This window comes from Mesoplodon bidens (assembly GCF_964165515.1).
Source record: "Mesoplodon bidens genome assembly, chromosome: 6".
Classification (NCBI taxonomy): domain Eukaryota; kingdom Metazoa; phylum Chordata; class Mammalia; order Artiodactyla; family Ziphiidae; genus Mesoplodon; species Mesoplodon bidens.
Genome location: NC_138162.1, coordinates 53,341,960 through 53,361,656, shown reverse-complemented (window position 1 = coordinate 53,361,656; position 19,697 = coordinate 53,341,960). Strand labels below are relative to the sequence as shown.

Sequence of the window (19,697 nt, the reverse complement as noted above, 5' to 3'; positions counted from 1 at the left end):
ATTAATTGTTTTTAGGGGTTGTGTTCTCTCATCACGAAAACTTCTCTTCCCAATTCAAACCATGTGGGTTAAAACAAGAAAACAAAAGCCAAAACTGCTCCCCACACCCAAAAGCGCCTTCTGTCAGGGCTCCCAAGTAGACCCGGGAGAGCTGTTAGAGGGCTGAGAAGGGCCAGTCATCAGCGCATACCATACATAGGTGGAGGGCTTGTTATTCTCAGTTTCCCGCCTAGGAGAGGATACCCCTATTGTTTCTGAAAGTGCTGACCAGGACCCACACTTCCAACTAAAATTCCTCTATCCCTCCAACAGCAGCAAAAGCAGCAGCAGAAGCAACTGCAATAGATAAGTGTTTTGATGAATTGCAAGATGGATAGGGCTTACAGTGCCCCCAGCCTTGCTGATACCAAATGCCTTTAAGATACAGCTTTTCCCATCCTAATCTACAAAGGAAACAGGAAAAAGGAACTTAAAACTCCCTGTGCTCAGACAGAAATGAGACTGTTACAGCCCGCTTCTGTGCTGTTCCTTCTTGCCTCTGACTTGTAAACAAGACCTAGTAGGACATGCGAATGGAAAGTCACAAACCTCAGGGTGTTTGAAAGGATCCTTGGGACCTCATGCACATCTGTGGAAACTGGATGGAGAGATTTGGGGAAGCATGGATTCTTTAGCTGGTTTAGTTCTCTATGGAGTCAGCTTGCTCCTTTCTGGTAAGGTTTGGCTTTATTATCTTTAAAAAAATATTTTTAACAGAGTTAATGATTCTGGGCTCTCTCACCAATGCTTAGTGCTGGTTAACAAGGGGCAGCTGAGGCACAGGGACTGTTTCTCCATGAGTCTCCATTTAATATATGTAAGGATTGACATGGAAAGTCCTTGTGGTATGAACTGATTTTTCTAGAGTTTCTCTTCTGGATTATTGCCCGCTGTGTTAGCATAGACTATGTGAGGACTGATTAGGTCACTTTATTTGAAGAGACACGCTTACCATAGTGCCTTATTTTACTGTTCCTCATTCTAGATTGTTTCCTTACTCTATAGAAAAAGAAGAAACCTGGCTTTACCTGCTTCAAAGAAAACCTTCAGTCATTAAAAAAAAATCAAATTCATGCTGAGAATGATTCAGACCCACTTAAGGCATTGTACAGATTGTCATTTTTAAATGAGAACAAAAATGCTTTTCTATAAAGATTTCATATTTGTATCCTATTTTAATCAAAGCAGTCAAACGCTAGGCTTTTTGGTTTTTATCTTATAGCTGGGGTCAGGGAGATTAAGGCTATATAATTTTTGTTTTATTTAAAAAATATTTGGCACATAGTAATTTGTAAAGTCTTTATTGGCCCAATGAAATGAAAGTTTAGGCAGTTACCCAGATCACTGGGCACAGGAGAGTAAGAAAACCTATTGTGGGTTTAAGGAATGGTTGGCTTGAATGTTTTTAGATTTAGGTTGTCTGTTGTTCAGACTCTCTAGATGGCGGCATGGCTTATAGTTCACTCACCCTATGGGATACCTATGAAAGTGATATCAAATCACGAAATACAAATAACAACTATAATGGCCATCAATCTCTTCCTTTCAGTTTGAAAGCATTTGAATTATTGTAATGAAAATAGAATCGATATAGGGAATGAATTTGGGAAAATTTACTGAACTTAATGGTGTAGGCTATATTATATTAGTAGAATTTGATCCAAGTATACATAAGTATCTGCTAATTATTTTATATTTTTCATATGTTTGCAATATTATATTATTAAATAGTCAAAAAATTAATCCAATAAGATAACAGAATTCCATGTTTGTTTATAGCTCTTCAGTTTGTTTTCAGTGATCAATTGAGGATTTAATAATATTTTAAGACTAAGAATGTGTAAACTGCTGAAAATGAAAGATTATCTGAGATAGTTTCAATATTTATGTAGAAATGTTTTATATTCATGTAGAAATGTTGATTTCTCCAACAATATGCATCTTTAAGCCAAATAGTTATCATAATTCCATTTTCGGTTTGCTTTTTTTCTGTATGACATTTATCAGTAACATGAAATCTGGAACTGCTTCTACATCAGGGATTATAGTCATGCAAAGCCCAGGGGTCCACAGCTGCTCTGAGATACTTTTTAGGTTAAATAATATACACACACAGAGACACACACACTCTGTTCTAATTCATCTTTTTTCCCCATAGTGACCATGTTATGGCACTTTGCAATATAGGCTTAGAAAAGATGTCATAAAATCAAACAAAAAAGTTATGTGGCAAAATAGTTACTCTGTGTATAAACCAAAAGCACAGCACTAACTTAAGCAGGGTGAAGCCCTAAGAGAGGGGTTTCGTGCTCTTGTTGAAAGGAAGGGTAACACTGGCAAGGTTGGTTTCTGGAGTAGGTCTGTTGTGCTAAATCCTAACTTAGATTTTCCATCTAAGCCTCCGTGAATATGAATACTGAAGGCCTGATAATTGCAACAACAAGAATCCGGCATGATTATATCTACAGGCATAGGATCCCATTCTTCAAACCAAACTCCACTGGTAGACTACAGTAATGGAGCAAGGGGCTCATGACTTATGGATTTCTCTCTCTAGTCTAGTGGATTGTTCGTCATTCCTTTCTTCTGAACAAATAGAACTGAAAAAAATATCACATTTGCCTCAGTGAAGGTGACTCTGGGTGGTAGATGCTAACCCATAAAAGGGTTGGAGGAGGTATGTAGTTTTTAGAAGCCTTCCCTCAAATCCACCTAGATTCTGGTAGATTCCCCTCCCAATAGCAGATCATGGCCAATACCAGCTAAGAAACAAGTTCTAAGAAACATACTAGATTTTCCCTACTCTCTCATTCTCACCAAACCAGGTTGCTCTCCCAAAGAGAAAAACAAAATAAAACTAATCACTCTTTCTGCTTTATCATAATATGTCCTTTGTGATCACACACTGATCCAATGGGAAGCAGCATGCCTTCATGCCTCTTTCCTGTCTCATTTGACATTTTAAGTAACAACCTGGGTTCAGAGATAGTGAATATCTTGTCTGGAGTGGCAGAGGAAATTCAGTTATAAGGTCAGGGAAGTGGTCCCAGATGGAACCTCCTGATTAGGGTTGGTCTTAGAAGGCTATTATCAAGTCTGAGTAATCAAGGGTGGAGGCGTAGAAGCTGGGAACAGAGACACACCTGGGAATTATTCTCAGAAGGAGGAGTTTTGCTCTCTTCACAGATGCTCCCTCCTAAACATTGTTTTTGCTGGGAGCTCTCAGCATTTCCCTTTCAGCCTTACCCTGGGAGAGCTTCCTTCAAGAGTCTAGTCCTTCTAAGACATCTCTCCAGGAGGGAAGAACTCTTCTAAGTTCATCTCAGAAGACTACACTATATCCTCTGGGGGATTCAGATGGGTGGGGTCCAGTTTTTTCTGACATTATCAATTCATCTCCTGGAGCTCTATTCCTAAAAAGATATGTGTGTGATTGTGTCACCAGCTTATTCCCTGTAGATGGCTTATTGGTAAGAGCACAGAATCAGGATTCAAATAGATTTGTCTAGGCTGGAAGGGTGAACCAAACCCAAAAGATAAATAGATAAATGTCAAAATAGATAAATGTCAAGTTATGCATTTGGATTCAATAAATAGATGACGTATGTTCAATGTGAGAGAGACCTGGTTTGCTGAGAGTTCTAGTGAATGACATCCAAGTTTTGGTGATACACAAAATTTGATGAATTGCAAGGAGCCAATTTATAGGCGCCAACATGTGCTTTACTTGCTAAAAAGGTAACACATAAGCTGTAACCGTTTGCATAGTAGAAATATAAGGTCAGAATTAGAGGTGGTAATCACTTCAATCTGCTGCTCAAAGCACATCCATTAAACACTGAAGACACTGAAAAATTTGACAGCAAACATAGTAGGCAAATGGGAAAGTAAGTGCTTTAGAAACTTTGTCATATGGGAACATTTAGTCAGGAGAGAAGAGATGAAGGAGCAGCATTTTCATGGGTTTCCACATAGCAGACACCATAGATTGACACTGTATTTTGTCAGGTCTAGGATCCAGGGGTGGAGGGAGTTGCACAAAAGACAGAGTTTGGCTTTGTTGATGGAAACCTAAAAATTGGATCACTGTCCCCCTGGGGAGTGAGTTCCCACACTGGAGAGGGTTCGGGCATGGGTTGGGTGAACGATAGTCTTTAGGAATGTGAAAAGAAAATCCTTTTCATTTCACTACCTGTGGCTCCTCACCGACCACTTAGCAGGTGGATAAAGGTCAGAAGAGCCACCAAGATCTTTGCCCACTGAAATCAAACTGAGTTTGTTTTCTGAATGTGGACCCAGATATGGTCACTTTATGCTGAATTGTAACTCAGTTAACATGCCTTAGGAGAAGAAAAACCACATGCACTTGTGCTATTATGACTCACTTTTGAACACTGCTTTATGAGGCTGAGGTGGATCTCATCAAGAAGGCAGGAGAAGGAATTAAGAGTATGGATTGTGAAGTCACACACCTGGGATTAAGCTCAAATTGGATGACCATGGGCCAGTTATTTGATTGTTCTAAAGCACAGTTTTCTCATCTTTTACATTTGAGAATACTTTTTTCCCAGAGTTGTTATAAGCATCAAGTGTGATAATGCATGTAAAGTACTCAGCCAGTAAGAACTCTCTTAGTAAGTGAAGCTAGTGTAATCAAAAGAGGAGTGTTGCTCTGAGGACCATTGGGCTCATTCAAGACCAGCCTAATCTTTTCCAGGTGTAGGGGAGTCACTTATGACTCATAGAAGCATTCTCCTAAAAGACTTCAGCATAAGCCAGTTTCTCAAATTTTGTGCTGATCTCTCCCCACTTGACAAGCCAGAACACTTGGCCTACTCTCCAGTGCTTTCCCTCCCCATCCCTGCTCATGGCTCTTCTACTTCAACCAGGCCCATCTCCACCATCTATGCATACTTTCCCCTTGGCTCTTGTTCATGCTGTTCTATCCATTTGGAAATGACATCCACCATGTTCAGTCTGCAAACAAAATTCAACTTAGTTTGCCTAGGCCAACTCTTCCTCGTGTTCTTCCCCTAATTCTGAGTTCCCTTCCCACACAGGCTGTGCCTTTGAGCTTTAGACACATAGATTTAGCCCAGTTAACCTCTAACATTGTTGACAACAGATACTATTTACTTCTTATTCTCCGTAGTGCATGGAGTTTAATATGCCATAGTAAGAAAATTTTGGTATACCATGGCAGACCTGAAAAAAAGAGGGAAATTGTTTGTTGTTGTACAAAGGGCTTTTAAACATTGAAAGGATAACAATAATAATCAATTTCATATATATTGCAAGTAGTATTCACTCATATCTTAAAAGGTTGGCTTATGTTAAATATTTGGTGTAAATAAGGTCAAAAGAAAATCCCTTTTTTCCCTTAGGTGTGAAACATAAAAGATATACTCACGAAAGTGGGTTTAACAAGATTTTACATAATATTAGGTATTGTATGATTGTTGAATATTACTTTAAAGATACACATACTTTTATTCAATAGACATTTATTGAGTTATTGCCCACCTTTCATTCATTCATTCACTCACTTAACTATCATTTCAATCAATGAAGACATACTGAGGACTTACTTTGCACCAAGTACTGTACTGGATACTAGGAATGAAAAAAAGGATGAGTTATTTTTCCCCTTGCTAAACTCACATCTTAGTAGGAAGGATGACTATAGGCATATAAATTGTAAGATGCTATGATAAATAATGTAGTAGGGGTATATCAAAATCTAGCTTTTCAAGAGCTATAAAAATGTTTATTGGCTTCAATAATAAAAGCAACTTTAAAATCCAAATTAAACATAAATGGCTAAAAACATATAATGCCAACTTCATTAATTGCTAAATTTAGTATGAATAAAATTTATATTGAAAATAATCTGTAGGATAGATTTTCCTCACTTTGCAAGAACTCCTAAATAATAATGAATATTGCCAAAAATTATGGCTAGTGTAGTTATGAGTTACTCGTAGCCAAATGATTTTAAAACTAAGTAGATAAAAAGGAAAAGAGAAGAAAGAACTTCCCATCAGAGGGAGCAGGTGGTGTGAAATAGCTGGGCAAGCTCAGGGAAGTTGAGTAAGTCTGGAATGTAGGGAGGAGGTGGTGAATTAAGATTGGGTTCAGATCAGGAAGGGCCTCATAGGACATTTTAAGTCATTTGTACCTCTTTCTGTACACATGGAAATTTAGTATGGTGTTTGTTCTATCATATCTGATTTATGTCTTGGAAAATTCACTCTGATAATAGTGTGAACTATGTATTGACATAGCAGAGACTTAGGCCTGGACCCATTTGGCTTCCCAACACTCCAGGCAGGGAGGCTTAGATGAAGAAGGTGTTTGAAAGTGTTAGGAGGTGAAACTGTAGGGACTGGTAATTGGTTATATATTGGAGGTTGTGGGAAGTGGGGTGAATAAGCATTGCTCCCGGCTTCTGGTTTGGGTAATGGTGTTGCCATTCTCTGTGTTGGGAAACATGGCAGAAGGAACTGCTTGATGACAGGCTGGCATGAAGCAAATAATTATTTTGTACATGTTGATTTTGAATTTCCATGTTAAAGGTGGATATTTAGCAAAATTTGGCTCTCTGGGTCTGAAGCTCAGAACAAGAGGGTCGGGCAAGGGATTGAAATGTAGAAATCTTTGTTTATGGTAAGCGAAGACATGGGTTATATACCAAGATTTATGTGAAAGGAAGAGAAAGAGCAGAGAGCCAAGGGTTCTATGAAGAAGCAGTCAGGGAGTTGCCAGGGGAGGCAAACCCAATCAGATTCCTTCCCAGAGATTTCAGAGAATTGGTGTTGTGGTAGCTAAGGAAGGAGAAAGTTTAAAGAAGGGGACAGTAAGATGGGGACAGCAGAGTGACAGCCTCTGGGCTTGGCATGGGGGCACCAGACTGCAGGTGGGTTATTTTACAGAGAGCCAGCTGCACTGACAGCATTACCGTGCCGGAGCTGGAAGGATGTCAGAAGATCAGCTAGCATCACTCCCAGCTTTCAAGAAAGGCAATGTCTAAAGTTGCCTCCCTTATTTCTGGAATTTTAAACTGATAACCCAATTCCCACCGGTCTAGCCAGACTATTCCTCAACTCGTATCACACGTGCAGAATGTTTTTTAGATTGAGCCTTGTCTGCTTTCCTCTACATCCTTCCCCCACTGCCTCCTTTTGTCCCTTCGGGACTCTGACCATCCTTCTCCCTATGTTTCTTCCCGAAGGCTGCAGGGGCAGGTGTGGAGACATGGATCTGCCAGATGGGCAGAGTCCTGACTCTTTTCAACACATCTGTTGATTAGAGGGAGTGCGTTCCCACTGCCTAGTGGTGCCATGTCTAACATGGTACGCACACACATACGTAACAAAGAGAGGGAGAAAAGCTAAAGATGAGCAAAAGGAGCCCATTAGGCAGCCAGCTGAGGGGCATGTGGGTGGCTGCTGTTTGCTCTGCCTGCCCAGGGCTTGACCAGTGAGGTGTGTGTGGTGGTCACACCCATCTCAGCAGATCTGTCAGCTTTCCCGCTTTTGTTAGAGGGTGATATCATGCTTCCTGGGGGGAGCGCTGGAAGACAATGCTCGGCCACTTTCCTCCAGATACAATAGGCGGAGTCAGGAAGGCAGTATTGACATTGCTGGGGCTGGGAAGGCACTCGCTGCTCCGTGGCCGTCAGATGGTGAACCAACTTAACCTTGGCACACAGGGCCTGGGTTGTGCAAGGCGTCTGGCTCCAGAGCCAAAGGGGACTCCACCCTGGGGACAGGAGTACTTTAGACATCTGGGAGTCTGGGATGGGCTTCGAATTCTGATCCCTGTGTCAAAAACAACTGCAAGACAATAATAGTACCAGGAATAACAAAAATGGCTACCATCTTCTGAATGTCGCTATGTGCCAAGTGTTTAATATGATTTTTCAAAATTCTTCTTCTTTATTTTATTTTTACTTTTGTTATTATTTTTGGCCGCACTGCGCAGCGTGCGGGATCTTAGTTCCCCAACCAGGGATCGAACCTGTGCCCCCTGCAGTGGAAGCATGGAGTCTTGACCACTGGACTGCCAGGGAAGTCCTAATATGATTTTTAATATCTCACAACAATCTCACACAATAGGTATTATTATTTCTTTTGTTTTGTTTTAAAAATAGATGGTGAAACTGAGGCTCACAAAGGTTGTGACTTGACTAAGGTTAAAATGTTGTGGACATTCATTATTTGGGACTGCCTAACATTCCTATTTTTCAAAAACCACCATGCTTTCCCTCCATTGATGGGACTGCCAATCACTGATCAGAGTGTACTGTCCATCTGAAGAGAGCAGTTGGTTCAGATGGAGGGTGCATGACTCAATAGGGCCACATAGACTCTTCTCTGGGAATTTATGAGCAAGATGCTCTCTTTCTTCAGTGAGGACACTGTTTACCTGGAGCCGCCAGCTTCCCTTGGCACTGGAAGCTAGTCTTTGATAGGAGAGAATGATGACAGAGACAGAGAGAACAGAACCCAGACAGGCACTCTGAAATTATCTGAGCCCTGGATCCAATGTTTTTAGATTGGAGACCCATCCCTGCCCCTTCCAGTTATGGGAGCCAGTTGCCTTTATTTGCTTGTGCTATTTTGAGTTGTTTTCTATCTCTTGAAAATGAATAGTCCTCAGTGACCACACGATCTCCGTAGGAATGATGGCGGCAAGAATTAAACTGAGGGCTTCCCTGGTGGCACAGTGGTTAAGAATCCACCTGCCAATGGAGGAGACACGGGTTCGAGCCCTGGTCTGGGAAGATCCCACATGCCGTGGAGCAACTAAGCCCGTGTGACACAACTACTGAGCCTGCGCTCTAGAGCCTGAAAGCCACAACTACTGAAGCCTGTGTGCCTAGAGCCCATGCTCCACAACAAGAGAAGCCACCGCAATGAGAAGGCTGTGCACCACAACAAAGAGTAGCCCTGGGTGGGAGGGAGGGAGATGCATGAGGGAAGGGATGTGGGAACAGATGTATATGTATGACTGATTCACTTTGTTATAAAGCAGAAACTAATAAAAAAAAAGATAAACCAGAAAATCAAAATAGAAGGATGATGAAGTAACTAGTTTTAAGTAATAAAAACCCTGAAAGATCAGAATCCAGAAAATTAGATTCCGTCTAAAAGGCTATAGAACCTGGAAATCAGAATACAGGTCTAATCATGGCAGTGGGCTCTTTTGCATTTCCTGCTGAACTAGGATGGGATTAAATTTCTAGATATTTTTTTCAAACATTTTATTATGAAATTTTACAATATACAGTAAAGTTGAGAGAATTTTGTAGTGAATACTGTGTAATTACCATCTGGATTCTACCATTAATATTATACTATACTTGGTTTATCACATGTCTATTCATTTCTCTATCTAATCATCAATCCTTCTTATTTTTTATGCATTAAAAACTATCCTAAATAGTTCAGCATGCATATCATTAACTAGAGCTAAAGATTTGCTGATTTTTTTTAAGTTTTGAATTAAAATTATATACAATGAAGTACAAAATCATAAGTGTAAATTCTCCAGTTTTAACAAATGCTTACACCTTCATAACCCAAATCCCTCTTAATATATAAAACACTACTGTCCCCTGAGACACTTCTCATAATTTTTAAGAGGTTTTTTTGTTGTTGTTGTTTGTTTTGGTTTTTTGTTTTTTGTGAGTTTTTTTGGTGAGGGGAGGATGATAGAAGTGTTGACACTTCAGTGTGGTCTGATTACAGCTTAAAATAGCTAGAAAAAACTTAGTGGTGGTCCTACACCAAGGGGGGAAAGTAGCGGCAGTGGTGGTGTGATGAATTGGGAGATTGGGATTGACATATATACACTAATATGTATAAAATGGATAACTAATAAGAAGCTGCTGTATAAAAAAATAAATGAAATTCTAAAATTAAAAAAAAAAAAAGAGTAGCCCTAGCTCGCTGCAACTAGAGAAAGCCCACGCACAGCAACGAAGACCCAACGCAGCCAAAAAAAGTTAATTAATTTATTGATTTAAAAAAAAAGAGTTAAACTGAGAATGACCTGAACCCAAATCCTGGGCTCTTTCAAACACTTCACTGTGCTCCAACTAGTGTTTCATGGTCACCTCAGGCTGGTTTCCAGAAAACGAGACTGATAACAGTACTTATTTGTGTAGTTTTAGGGGAAGATTTTTTTTTTTAAGAAGATGTTGGGGGTAGGAGTTTATTCATTAACTTATTATTTTTTTTTAAATTTTTATTAATTAATTAATTTATTTTTGCTGTGTTGGGTCTTCGTTTCTGTCGCGAGGGCTTTCTCTAGTTGTGGCAAGCGGGGGCTACTCTTCATCACGGTGTGCGGGCCTCTCACTATTGCGACCTCTCTTGTTGGGGAGCACAGGCTCCAGACACGCAGGCTCAGTACTTGTGGCTCACGGGCCTAGTTGCTCCGCGGCATGTGGGATCCTCCCAGACCAGGGCTCGAACCCATGTCCCCTGCATTAGCAGGCAGACTCTCAACCACTGCGCCACCAGGGAAGCCCTATTCATTAACTTATTTATTTTTGCTGTGTTGGGTCTTCGTTTCTGTGCGAGGGCTTTCTCTAGTTGTGGCAAGTGGGGTCCACTCTTCATCGCAGTGCGCGGGCCTCTCACTATCGCGGCCTCTCTTGTTGCGGAGCACAGGCTCCAGATGCGCAGGCTTAGTAGTTGTGGCTCACGGGCCTAGCTGCTCCACGGCATGTGGGATCCTCCCAGACCAGGGCTCGAACCCGTGTCCCCTGCATTAGCAGGCAGACCCTCAACCACTGTGCCACCAGGGAAGCCCTAGGGGAAGATTTTAAAAGATACTACTTAAAATTACTTAGTATGGTGTGGGTACATGATGAGCACTCAATAAAAATCAGATGTTCTTAAATTGTTTACTTCTAAACAAAGCTGGAGGATCTTATGTCACTTTATGCCAATCTTTTCAAAGCACATCTCCATCCATGAAGGCAGGCAACTTCTATTCTATGCCAGATGGAGCTCCCTGGCTTCCCTTGGGATAACTCAGCATTGGTACCCTAAGCCTGGCTTTGTCTCAGGGACAAAGAGAGAAAAACTTAGAGCTGTGCGTTCTTGGGTTTATGCTAAAAATCTGGAGTGCAGGTGAGGGAATTCTTTCCCATGGCCCTACCAGCTGGCAGGATGGTGCTCCCGACTTTTCTCCTGCCAGCCCCCAATTTCCTGTTTTCTCAGGTCTTGACTAAACAGAGGCTCTAGGATGCTTTGCCCTAGATTGTTCCCACCTCATTTATTCCAAACCTATTAACTCCTAGTCCTTGAAAATTTTCTGTGGCATTGTCAATTCCCAGTGCAGTGTGGTTCACTTCAGACCAAGCCCATTATTGAATTTTTGGACCCATCCTGGAGTGCATGTGTGTATGTGCATGTGTGCGTGATCATAACTCTGCCCCTATTTCACCACCATCTTGCCTTTAATTCTTTCTCCTCTTAGTCTCAATTCCTCTTTGTGTCCAGCACCTCTTGAATCTGGAAAGCACTTTCTAATCTACCAGAGTTGATTTAAATACCCACCTATTTTGCTATTCATTGCTACCACTCCAGAAGCAAAGAGCAGGGTGGCAGTGGTAGTTGGTTGTGGTCAGCAACTTTTCAGGAGCCAGTCTTGCCTACCTCACCAGGCTCTTGTGATTCTTAGTCTCTCAGGCTATACTGGAGGTGTGTTCCAGTCATTCCAGGATCTTTTCAGTTTCTAAAACTACACCGTCAAGCATCCAGGCCTTTGTGTACACTGTCCCTTCTGTCCAGAATATCCTCTTCACTTTCTTTTCTTCACCTAACTTATTCATGCTTTGAGATTTATATCAAGTGTCATTTCTTCTAAGAAGTCTTCCCTAACCTTCTTGCATGGATTAGGTCCCTGCCTTAGCCTGAATTCCACCAAAACAAACAAACAAACAAACAAAAAACCCATGGTCTGAGGCAAAGGCATATGTGCAGGTAGATTATTGGGAGGTGATCCCAGGGAGCAAGAGTAAGGGACTAGTGGAATGGAAGTGAACAAGCATGTGTTATCACGTTGGCCACTGCCTCAAATGCCTGGTGCTCCAGACCTTTTGAGGAGCCTTATGAAATGAGACTCAAGGACAGTCATCCATTGCTCTCCTCCCCTTTATTCAAGGGTCATATAGATGCAAGAAGCTGATAAGCTACTGCTGGGGTCCTATGCTGTTGTGCCAGAGAAAGTCCCAAGGGAGGAAGTGAGATATCCTCCCATGGGCTCTGTGTGAGCTACTTTGATATTATACCTGCTCAAAGCTTGTGGAGGTCTGCTCAGCTGTGGCTGCAGAAGTAGCTGAAGCAAGACCTGGAATGGGGAAGATCTGCATTGGTGCCCAAGAGGTATTGGATACAGGCACCCTTGTGCTTGTCTCTGCCATAGTACTTAGAATATTAAATTACAATTTACAGTTTACTTGATGGTTTGCCCACTAAGCTATGGTCTGTGTTTTACATATCAGTAAGAGAAATGCTTTAATAAATAGTTTTGCATTGGATTAAATGTTCTGACCTAGTGCTTTCCTAAGTGTGCTACATATACTATTGCTGGCCTGAAAGATGATTTAATGTGGTGCTTGGAAGAACATTTTTAATTATAAAAATTATTTGTATATATAGATGTATGTGTGTGTGTATCATATCAATCATGTAATTTAATGAGTATTTTGGCATTATTTGAGGCTAAGGAAAAAATAGATGAGTTAATTTAAAGAGAATGGTTAATAGAATAATTGTACAAGTCTCCTGTAGACTCAGCAAGAATCATGAAAATGATGTATTCATCAGTGCAGTTTAAGGGACACCGCTCTAACTGAATGAGAGAGCCAATCCTTTTTAGAACTCTGTTTTGTGTGTGTGTGTTCAAATAAAAAATAGAAAAGTAATTTGGGCACATAATTAATACTATCCTAGTGACATGGACTAAGTGGAAGAGAGTCTCTTGGTGATCAACCTGTCTCAAAAGACTGTCTTGGACTCTAGTATTGCTCCTCTCAGGAAACCTGGAAAGTGGACATTTATTAATAAATTACAGACAAGACCTAGTTTACATGTTGGGCATACTGAGTGTTCCTCAAAAAAGGCCCAGTAGTCAGCCAGCAAAATAGTAGGCAATGCCCAAAGTAGAGGAATGGATAGGTCAGTTATATGCATTCATTCAAGCTAACATTTACTGAGCTCTTTCTGTGTTCTGGGAATCTGCTGGGCATTAGAGTTACAAGCATGGTTAAGAGAGGGCTCTGACTTCAGGTGGCTTTTAGTCTGGTGGGTGAGAAGCTCTGCTCTGTTAGAGGCAGAGAGTGCATGTTGGAAGCATCGAGGCTGGAGGGAGTCATTCTGGAAGAGAACAGGGGTCTCACTAAGAGGGTGACATTTGAGAAGGATGAGCAGAATTACACTTTGTGGAAAAGCAGGAGTGGAAGTGAGGAGGAAAGTTATTCTGGGCAGAGGAAAAAGCATGGAAAATGAGGAATAAAAAGTTTAAGAAATGTTTGTGCAGTGGTTCTATGTGGCTACCCTCTAGGGTACAGGGAATAAAGCTAGGGAGGTGGGCTGGGAAGAAGGTAACTTGGTTTGAGGTTGGCTGAGTGGGCAGGGCCAGAGTCAGTTATGGGAGTTGTCAGGATATAGGATGAAGCTGTGTGAGGGAATGGCATTGCCCAAGAAGAGGACAGAGGGTGGTTCTGGGAACACCTCTGTCAAGGGGTGATGCAGGTGGAGGAAGAGGAAACTGAAGGCATTCAAAGAGATAAGCCAAAGGAGGAGGGAGTTTCAACTACGTAAAAATTTACAGAGGCAGGAGCCAGCGTAAGGAGAGAGACTAGAGAATTTGGCAATTATTGTTGCAAGGCATTTTCAGTGGGTGGCAGGGCTTGGGTTGAAGAGTAAGGACGAGGTGAGGAAGTGGAATAAGTAAGCATAGATTCCTTTCTGAGAGATGTCCCATGTCACGGCAGCTTCCTGTTTCCATGTGCTTTTCTGTAAGCCTGATTCTAGGGTGATATGGTAGGAGAAGGGGTGAGGTCTTCTCTGCCATTGTTGGTTCAAGGTGCTAGGAAAATATGCTGAGGTTTGAAGGAAGTAGAGAAAAACCTCTTCCATCACCGACATTCTCTCCTTCCCATGGATGTTGTCCCCAAGTTGCCTGAATTAGATAATTATTTTAATTTCACAAATACATGGTAATGGAGGTACATGGAGGTGCCACACACTGTTACCTGGAATGAGGTATATTAGAATGGTCAAAGACTCAAAAGATGATTTAGTCCAGTGTTACTGAATTGTCTTCGCATAATACTAATTCCAGGAGAATCACTGAATCCCCCCCCTTTTTTTGAGTATCATGTGGAGCTAATGTTTGATACCTTAAGAAATGCTGGTTTGATTCAACCTGCTCATTTTATAGATGCCGACACTGAGGCCCAGGGAGTTCAGCACTTTGCTCAAGCTCACTCAGCTCATTAGAGGCTGTCTCTTCACTTTAACAGAGAGTGTGGAAGGCAATATAAATTAGAGCTTAATGCATGTACTGTCTGGTCAGACTGCCTGGGCTTGCATTCCAGTTTTATCATTGAATTGGTTAGCTATTGCTGTGTAACAAACTACTCCCAGAACCCAGTGGCTCAACCAACACTTATTATCCCTCATAAGTCTTTGTGTGATTCACGGCTCGCCTCATCTGTGTTGAGCACAGCTCTGAGGTTCTGCTTCAGATTGCAGCAGCTGGTGCAGCTCTGCTTCTTGATGCACATGTGGGGGTTGTCTGGGTGACTCTGCTCACATGTGTCTCATCCTTCTAGGATCAGCCCAGGGGATGTTGTTCTAATGGTGATGTTAGAAACACATCACCATTAGAAACAAAACAGCAAGTGAGTCTTCTTAAGGCCTAGGCTGTGAACCAACACACTGTCATTCCCAAAGTCAAGGTTCGGGAACTACACTCTGCCCATGATGAGGCCAAAGCAAGGGTTCGATACAAGGAGGGCTGAAGAGTTGGGGCCAACAATTCGATCTACTATAGCCGCTACTAGCTTTGTGCTGTGGTGCAAGTTACTTGACTTAACCTGTAAAATAAGCATCATAATAGCACTTACCTCTTGGGATTTTTTCGGCGGGGGTGGGGTGGTGGTGGGGATTAAATGAATTAGTTCATGTAAACCATTTAGAACAATACTTAAATTTAAATATTAGGTAAATATTAAGATTGTTACTAATTTTATCCATCCACTCATCACCATCCATGGGTGATGGAGGATATTTGGGGTGTTTGCCACCGGAGCAGCTATGGAAGGGTTAGGGTTGACTTGATAAACTGGCTCAGCATCAGCCATTCTCCACTAGCAGAAGGGCTCAAAGGAGTGACCTTCTGAAGGTCCTCCAAATCACTCATCTCTAAATTCCTTTCTTTTGCTTACAAGTGCTTAAACGGCAGCATGGGCTGGTTTTGTGCTGCTTGGTTCTCCCAGCCCCCTTCACCCTGTGTATCTCACACCCAGAGTCAGCAGACCTTTTCACACAGACCATCTGCCAAGAGGTGTGGAACTGGAGCCAGAAACACACAACAGCTGCAGAAGCTCAGCCATATTCAGAGGCCTGTAGTAATCTCACAACAGTCCTAGACACAGCCCTGACCACTGCCTGACTCTAGAGTACATAAACCATCAGCAGAGTGTAATTCCATCGTGAGTAATACATGAATTCTGCCAGCTGCTTCTGGAATCAAACAAAAAACAGTGTTTTTGCCAGCTGGAGGAAAAAAATCACCGTTAATTGCATCACTGTCTTCTCAGGAAGGCTGGGAGAGCCAGTGACTCAGGCTAACTTCTGCTAGAGGCCCTCTTCCTCTCCTAGAGGTCACTAACTGATGGAACTCATGGTTTACAACCCTCACCAAGCCCCTCTTTCATCTTGACCAGGTGGTGTTATGAGCACCGACTCTGGGGGCAGATGAATTTGGGCTGGAGCCCCATTCAACAATGTGATAGCTATGTGACCTCAGGCAAGTCATTTTCACCTTCCTGTGGAAGGGGGATAATAATGTTACCGCACTAAAAAGTTGTGAAGATTACATAATACATGTAGGTCAAATGCTTAGCCAAGTGCAGGTTCATAAAAAACGCTCAATGAATATTAGCTATCATTATTTCTTCTGTATCCCTATGCCACTAGCTATTGCTCCTAGGAGCATCCTGTCTCCAAGATGCTGTATAAACATTACTATGTTCCATTCCATCCCATTTCAACCTATCTCATTTCTTCCTAACCCATTCTAGTCTTTAATATTTTTTGAGCTCCTACTCTTTGCCCAGCCCTAGGTCAGCAAATATAAAGTCCGTGCTGCTACGGAGGTTCCTGTTGGGATGTGAGTGGCAGATAGACATATAGTAGATTCTTGTTATTCGTAGTAGTTGTATTCTGTAAACCACCAAAACTGGGTTAGATTTCTACTAGTTGCAACATTTTTGTCACCTGATCAATACATAACCCAGTTTTGTGTTTGTTTCTTTTGCCAAAAAAAGCATAAAAATGTGAAAAAGTGGCACCAAATATACCATCCAAAGGACACTGGTTTACAGTATGAGAGCCCAGTAGAGCGATGCGTTGTTTCACCTCAGTCTGGAACAGATGCATCTGCGGACTCAGGGCTTTCCCTGCTCTGCACATGTGTTCAAGTGACTGGGAAGGCACCGAGAGTATGGATTTTGAGGTTGTAAATAAATTATAGGCAAATTCACAGTATGGAATCAACAAATGATGAGGATCCACGGTTGATACAAATGCCTAAACAGCTCAAACTGCAATAACATTTCCATGGAAGTACAGGGGAAGCACAGGAGAGAAAGCAAGCACAGATTCAGTCTGGGGCAATCAGGGTCCTCTGACTGGAATCAGACTTTCAAATGCAGGAGGGCGATTCTGACAGCAGGCAGTAGAGGTGGAGGCGTGATGGGATGGAACCATGTGGCTGGGTGCAGCCAGCTCAGCCAGACGGGCTCATGGGTGCAGGATTTCTGCCCCTCCAGCACTATACTGTGTAGCCCAGATTTGACTGGATGGCCTCAAGCCTTTTCTCACCCACATCCTTTTAGAAACAAGACTCAGTACTCTGAGACACCAAACAAGGTCCTGAAACGATCCAACTTTGTCGATCAGCAAGTAACAAAGAGCTTTTGGTGGGTCAAAGAGGATGATTTGTGTTGTCTAGTGTGCAGAATAATAAATTCACGAGTAGATGACTCTGGTCCTCTGGCTAAATTCCCCTCCAGCTCCCAGCCTCCTTGTTTCTCTTCCCTGCCTTCCTCTGCCTCTACTCTTCCAGGCAATTCCACTTTCACTGCCATTTGCATACACCACTGCAAAACAACAGCCAGCTAGCCAACCGGACCCTTCTCCTCTGGAATCTTAGCAGAGGCCCTGTATTGTTACTCAAGCCTGGCTTTTGGGAGTTTTTACTACCCTCCATTCCCTACTCCAAGGGAATTATCCAAGTATTCATCCAGTAAAATATTTCCTCCATATTTTGGCACAAGCAATAAAGAAGTACGAGGTCCCAGATGAGTTACCACTCCCTAACACTGCCTCTGCCAGTCATTCCTGACAGAATAAGGATTTTCTTGTTGTGGACGTATGACTCATGGTTTCTGCAGTTTTTAAAGAGCCTAGTCCAGGTTGTAGCCACAGTAGATATTCAATAAATTAATAGATTTCTGCTAATCTGATGCTTTGGGGGAAAAGATACATTTTTGTCATGTTTTCTTCCATAAAACTGATATGTAATGTTAATTACTGTAGTTTTCTTATATATTTCACAGCAAGGTTTTGTAGTGTTCATCACATTAAGTTCTAAACATTTCTTCCTAATAATTCTCATCAAAAGATATTGTTTTCTAGAACCTACAAAAGAGTGGATATATGTATATGTATAACTGATTCACTTTGCTGTATAGCAGAAACTAACACAACATTTAAAATCAACTATACTCCAATAAATTTTTTTTAAAAAAATGGGATTAGCATATACTGGTCTACCCTGAGTTTGAGGGCCAAATAGAACTATTTGTGAAGATGCCTGTAAATGATACATACAATAAATATAAGATAACATTTAAAAAAAAAGATTGTTTTCAAAACTTAACAAAATAATTATGAATTTTATCATGAAGAATGAACAGGAGGAATAGTTGAGAAAGTTCTGGGGAAAAAAAGAGAATAATGTCTTGGGAATAGCTCCACTAGATCTTAAGGCAGAGTACAATAGTGTAATAACAGTGGGGTACAGTCCAAGGGTATAAGCACACACATCAACAGACTGGATAGGCCAGAACCAAATCTGAGTTTATATAAATTTTTTTAAATAAATTTATTTATTTTTATTTGTTTATTTTTGGCTGCGTTGGGTCTTCATTGCTCCACGCAGGCTTTCTCTAGTTGCGGTGAGCAGGGGCTACTTTTGGTTTTGGTGCCCAGGCTTCTCACTGTGGTGACTTCTCTTGTTGTGGAGCACGGGCTCTAGGCACGCGGGCTTCAGTAGTTGTGGCTCTCAGGCGCTAGAGCACAGGCTCAGTAGTTGTGGCTCGCGGGCTTAGTTGCTCTGCGGCATGTGGGATCTTCCTGGACCAGGGCTCGAACCCGTATCCCCTGCATTGGCAGGTGGATTCTTAACCACTGCGCCACCAGGGAAGCCTATATAAAATTTTAATATCCTATAAAGGACACAAATCAGTGGGGAAAGGAATAATAGCTCTTGGAAAATTAGTTTTCTGTTTGGAAAAAAAGAATTGTTTCAAAAAACCATCTGTTACCATATACCAAATTCCAAATGGATTAAAGAGTAAATGTAAAAAAAATCAAGCCATCAAAAGAAGATGGAAGTGAATATTTATTGACTTTTCATATGGGAAAGGCCTTTTTAAGTTTAAAAACAATGGAAGAAACCACAAAAATAGAAATCAATACATATAGCTTCATAAATATGTAAACTGTTAATCCAACAATAAGCAAATTAAAAGGCAAAGAACAAAAGAAAAATACTTGCAACAAATATGGTGTATAAGAGATTAAAATATTTCCAAAAAAGAAGCTTATTGGAATTGATAGAAAAATATCAAAACATCAATAGAATAAAGAGAGGAACAAATAATTCACAAAAGGAGGAAATGCAAATGGCTAATAAGCATGTGAAAAAGTTCACCCTGTAAATTAAAATAAAATCAAAGTAAGATACTATTTGTGTATATCAACTTAGCAAAGTTTAAAAAACAAAAGAGAATACTTAATAATGCATGGCTGGGGTTAGTTAAATGTTCACTCTCATACACTGTAGCTTTTTAGATAGAAATGTGGCACTGTAAAGCAAAATGTTGTAATAAGATCTAAAATATTATCATAGGATTAAGTAAAAATTCAAGATAAGAAATTGTATTTGCTTTTTACCATACAAAAAAATTATGTATGTTGGTTTCTGCAATTTCTCTTTATATATGTTCTGGGAAAAAAAGAAAGGATATATATCAAAATGTTAACAAGAGTAACAATGTTCCTTTCTAACCATTTCTCCTTTCTCACTATGTTTGGATAGGCCTGATCTGGTGTTTTAAGAAG

At 41.1% G+C, this 19,697-nt stretch overlaps 1 protein-coding gene across 1 annotated transcript in view; it reads left to right on the top strand.

The window, feature by feature from the left end:
• The first annotated feature begins 452 nt into the window (after positions 1 to 452).
• Positions 453 to 19,697, top strand: part of LOC308618412 (angiopoietin-1 receptor-like) — a 110,982-nt gene continuing 91,737 nt past the window's right edge. The window contains exon 1 of the mRNA XM_081236212.1: positions 453 to 713. Within this exon, the coding sequence (XP_081092338.1) occupies positions 662 to 713 (52 nt within the window). The 5' untranslated portion in view covers positions 453 to 661. The remainder of the gene's footprint in view (positions 714 to 19,697) is intronic.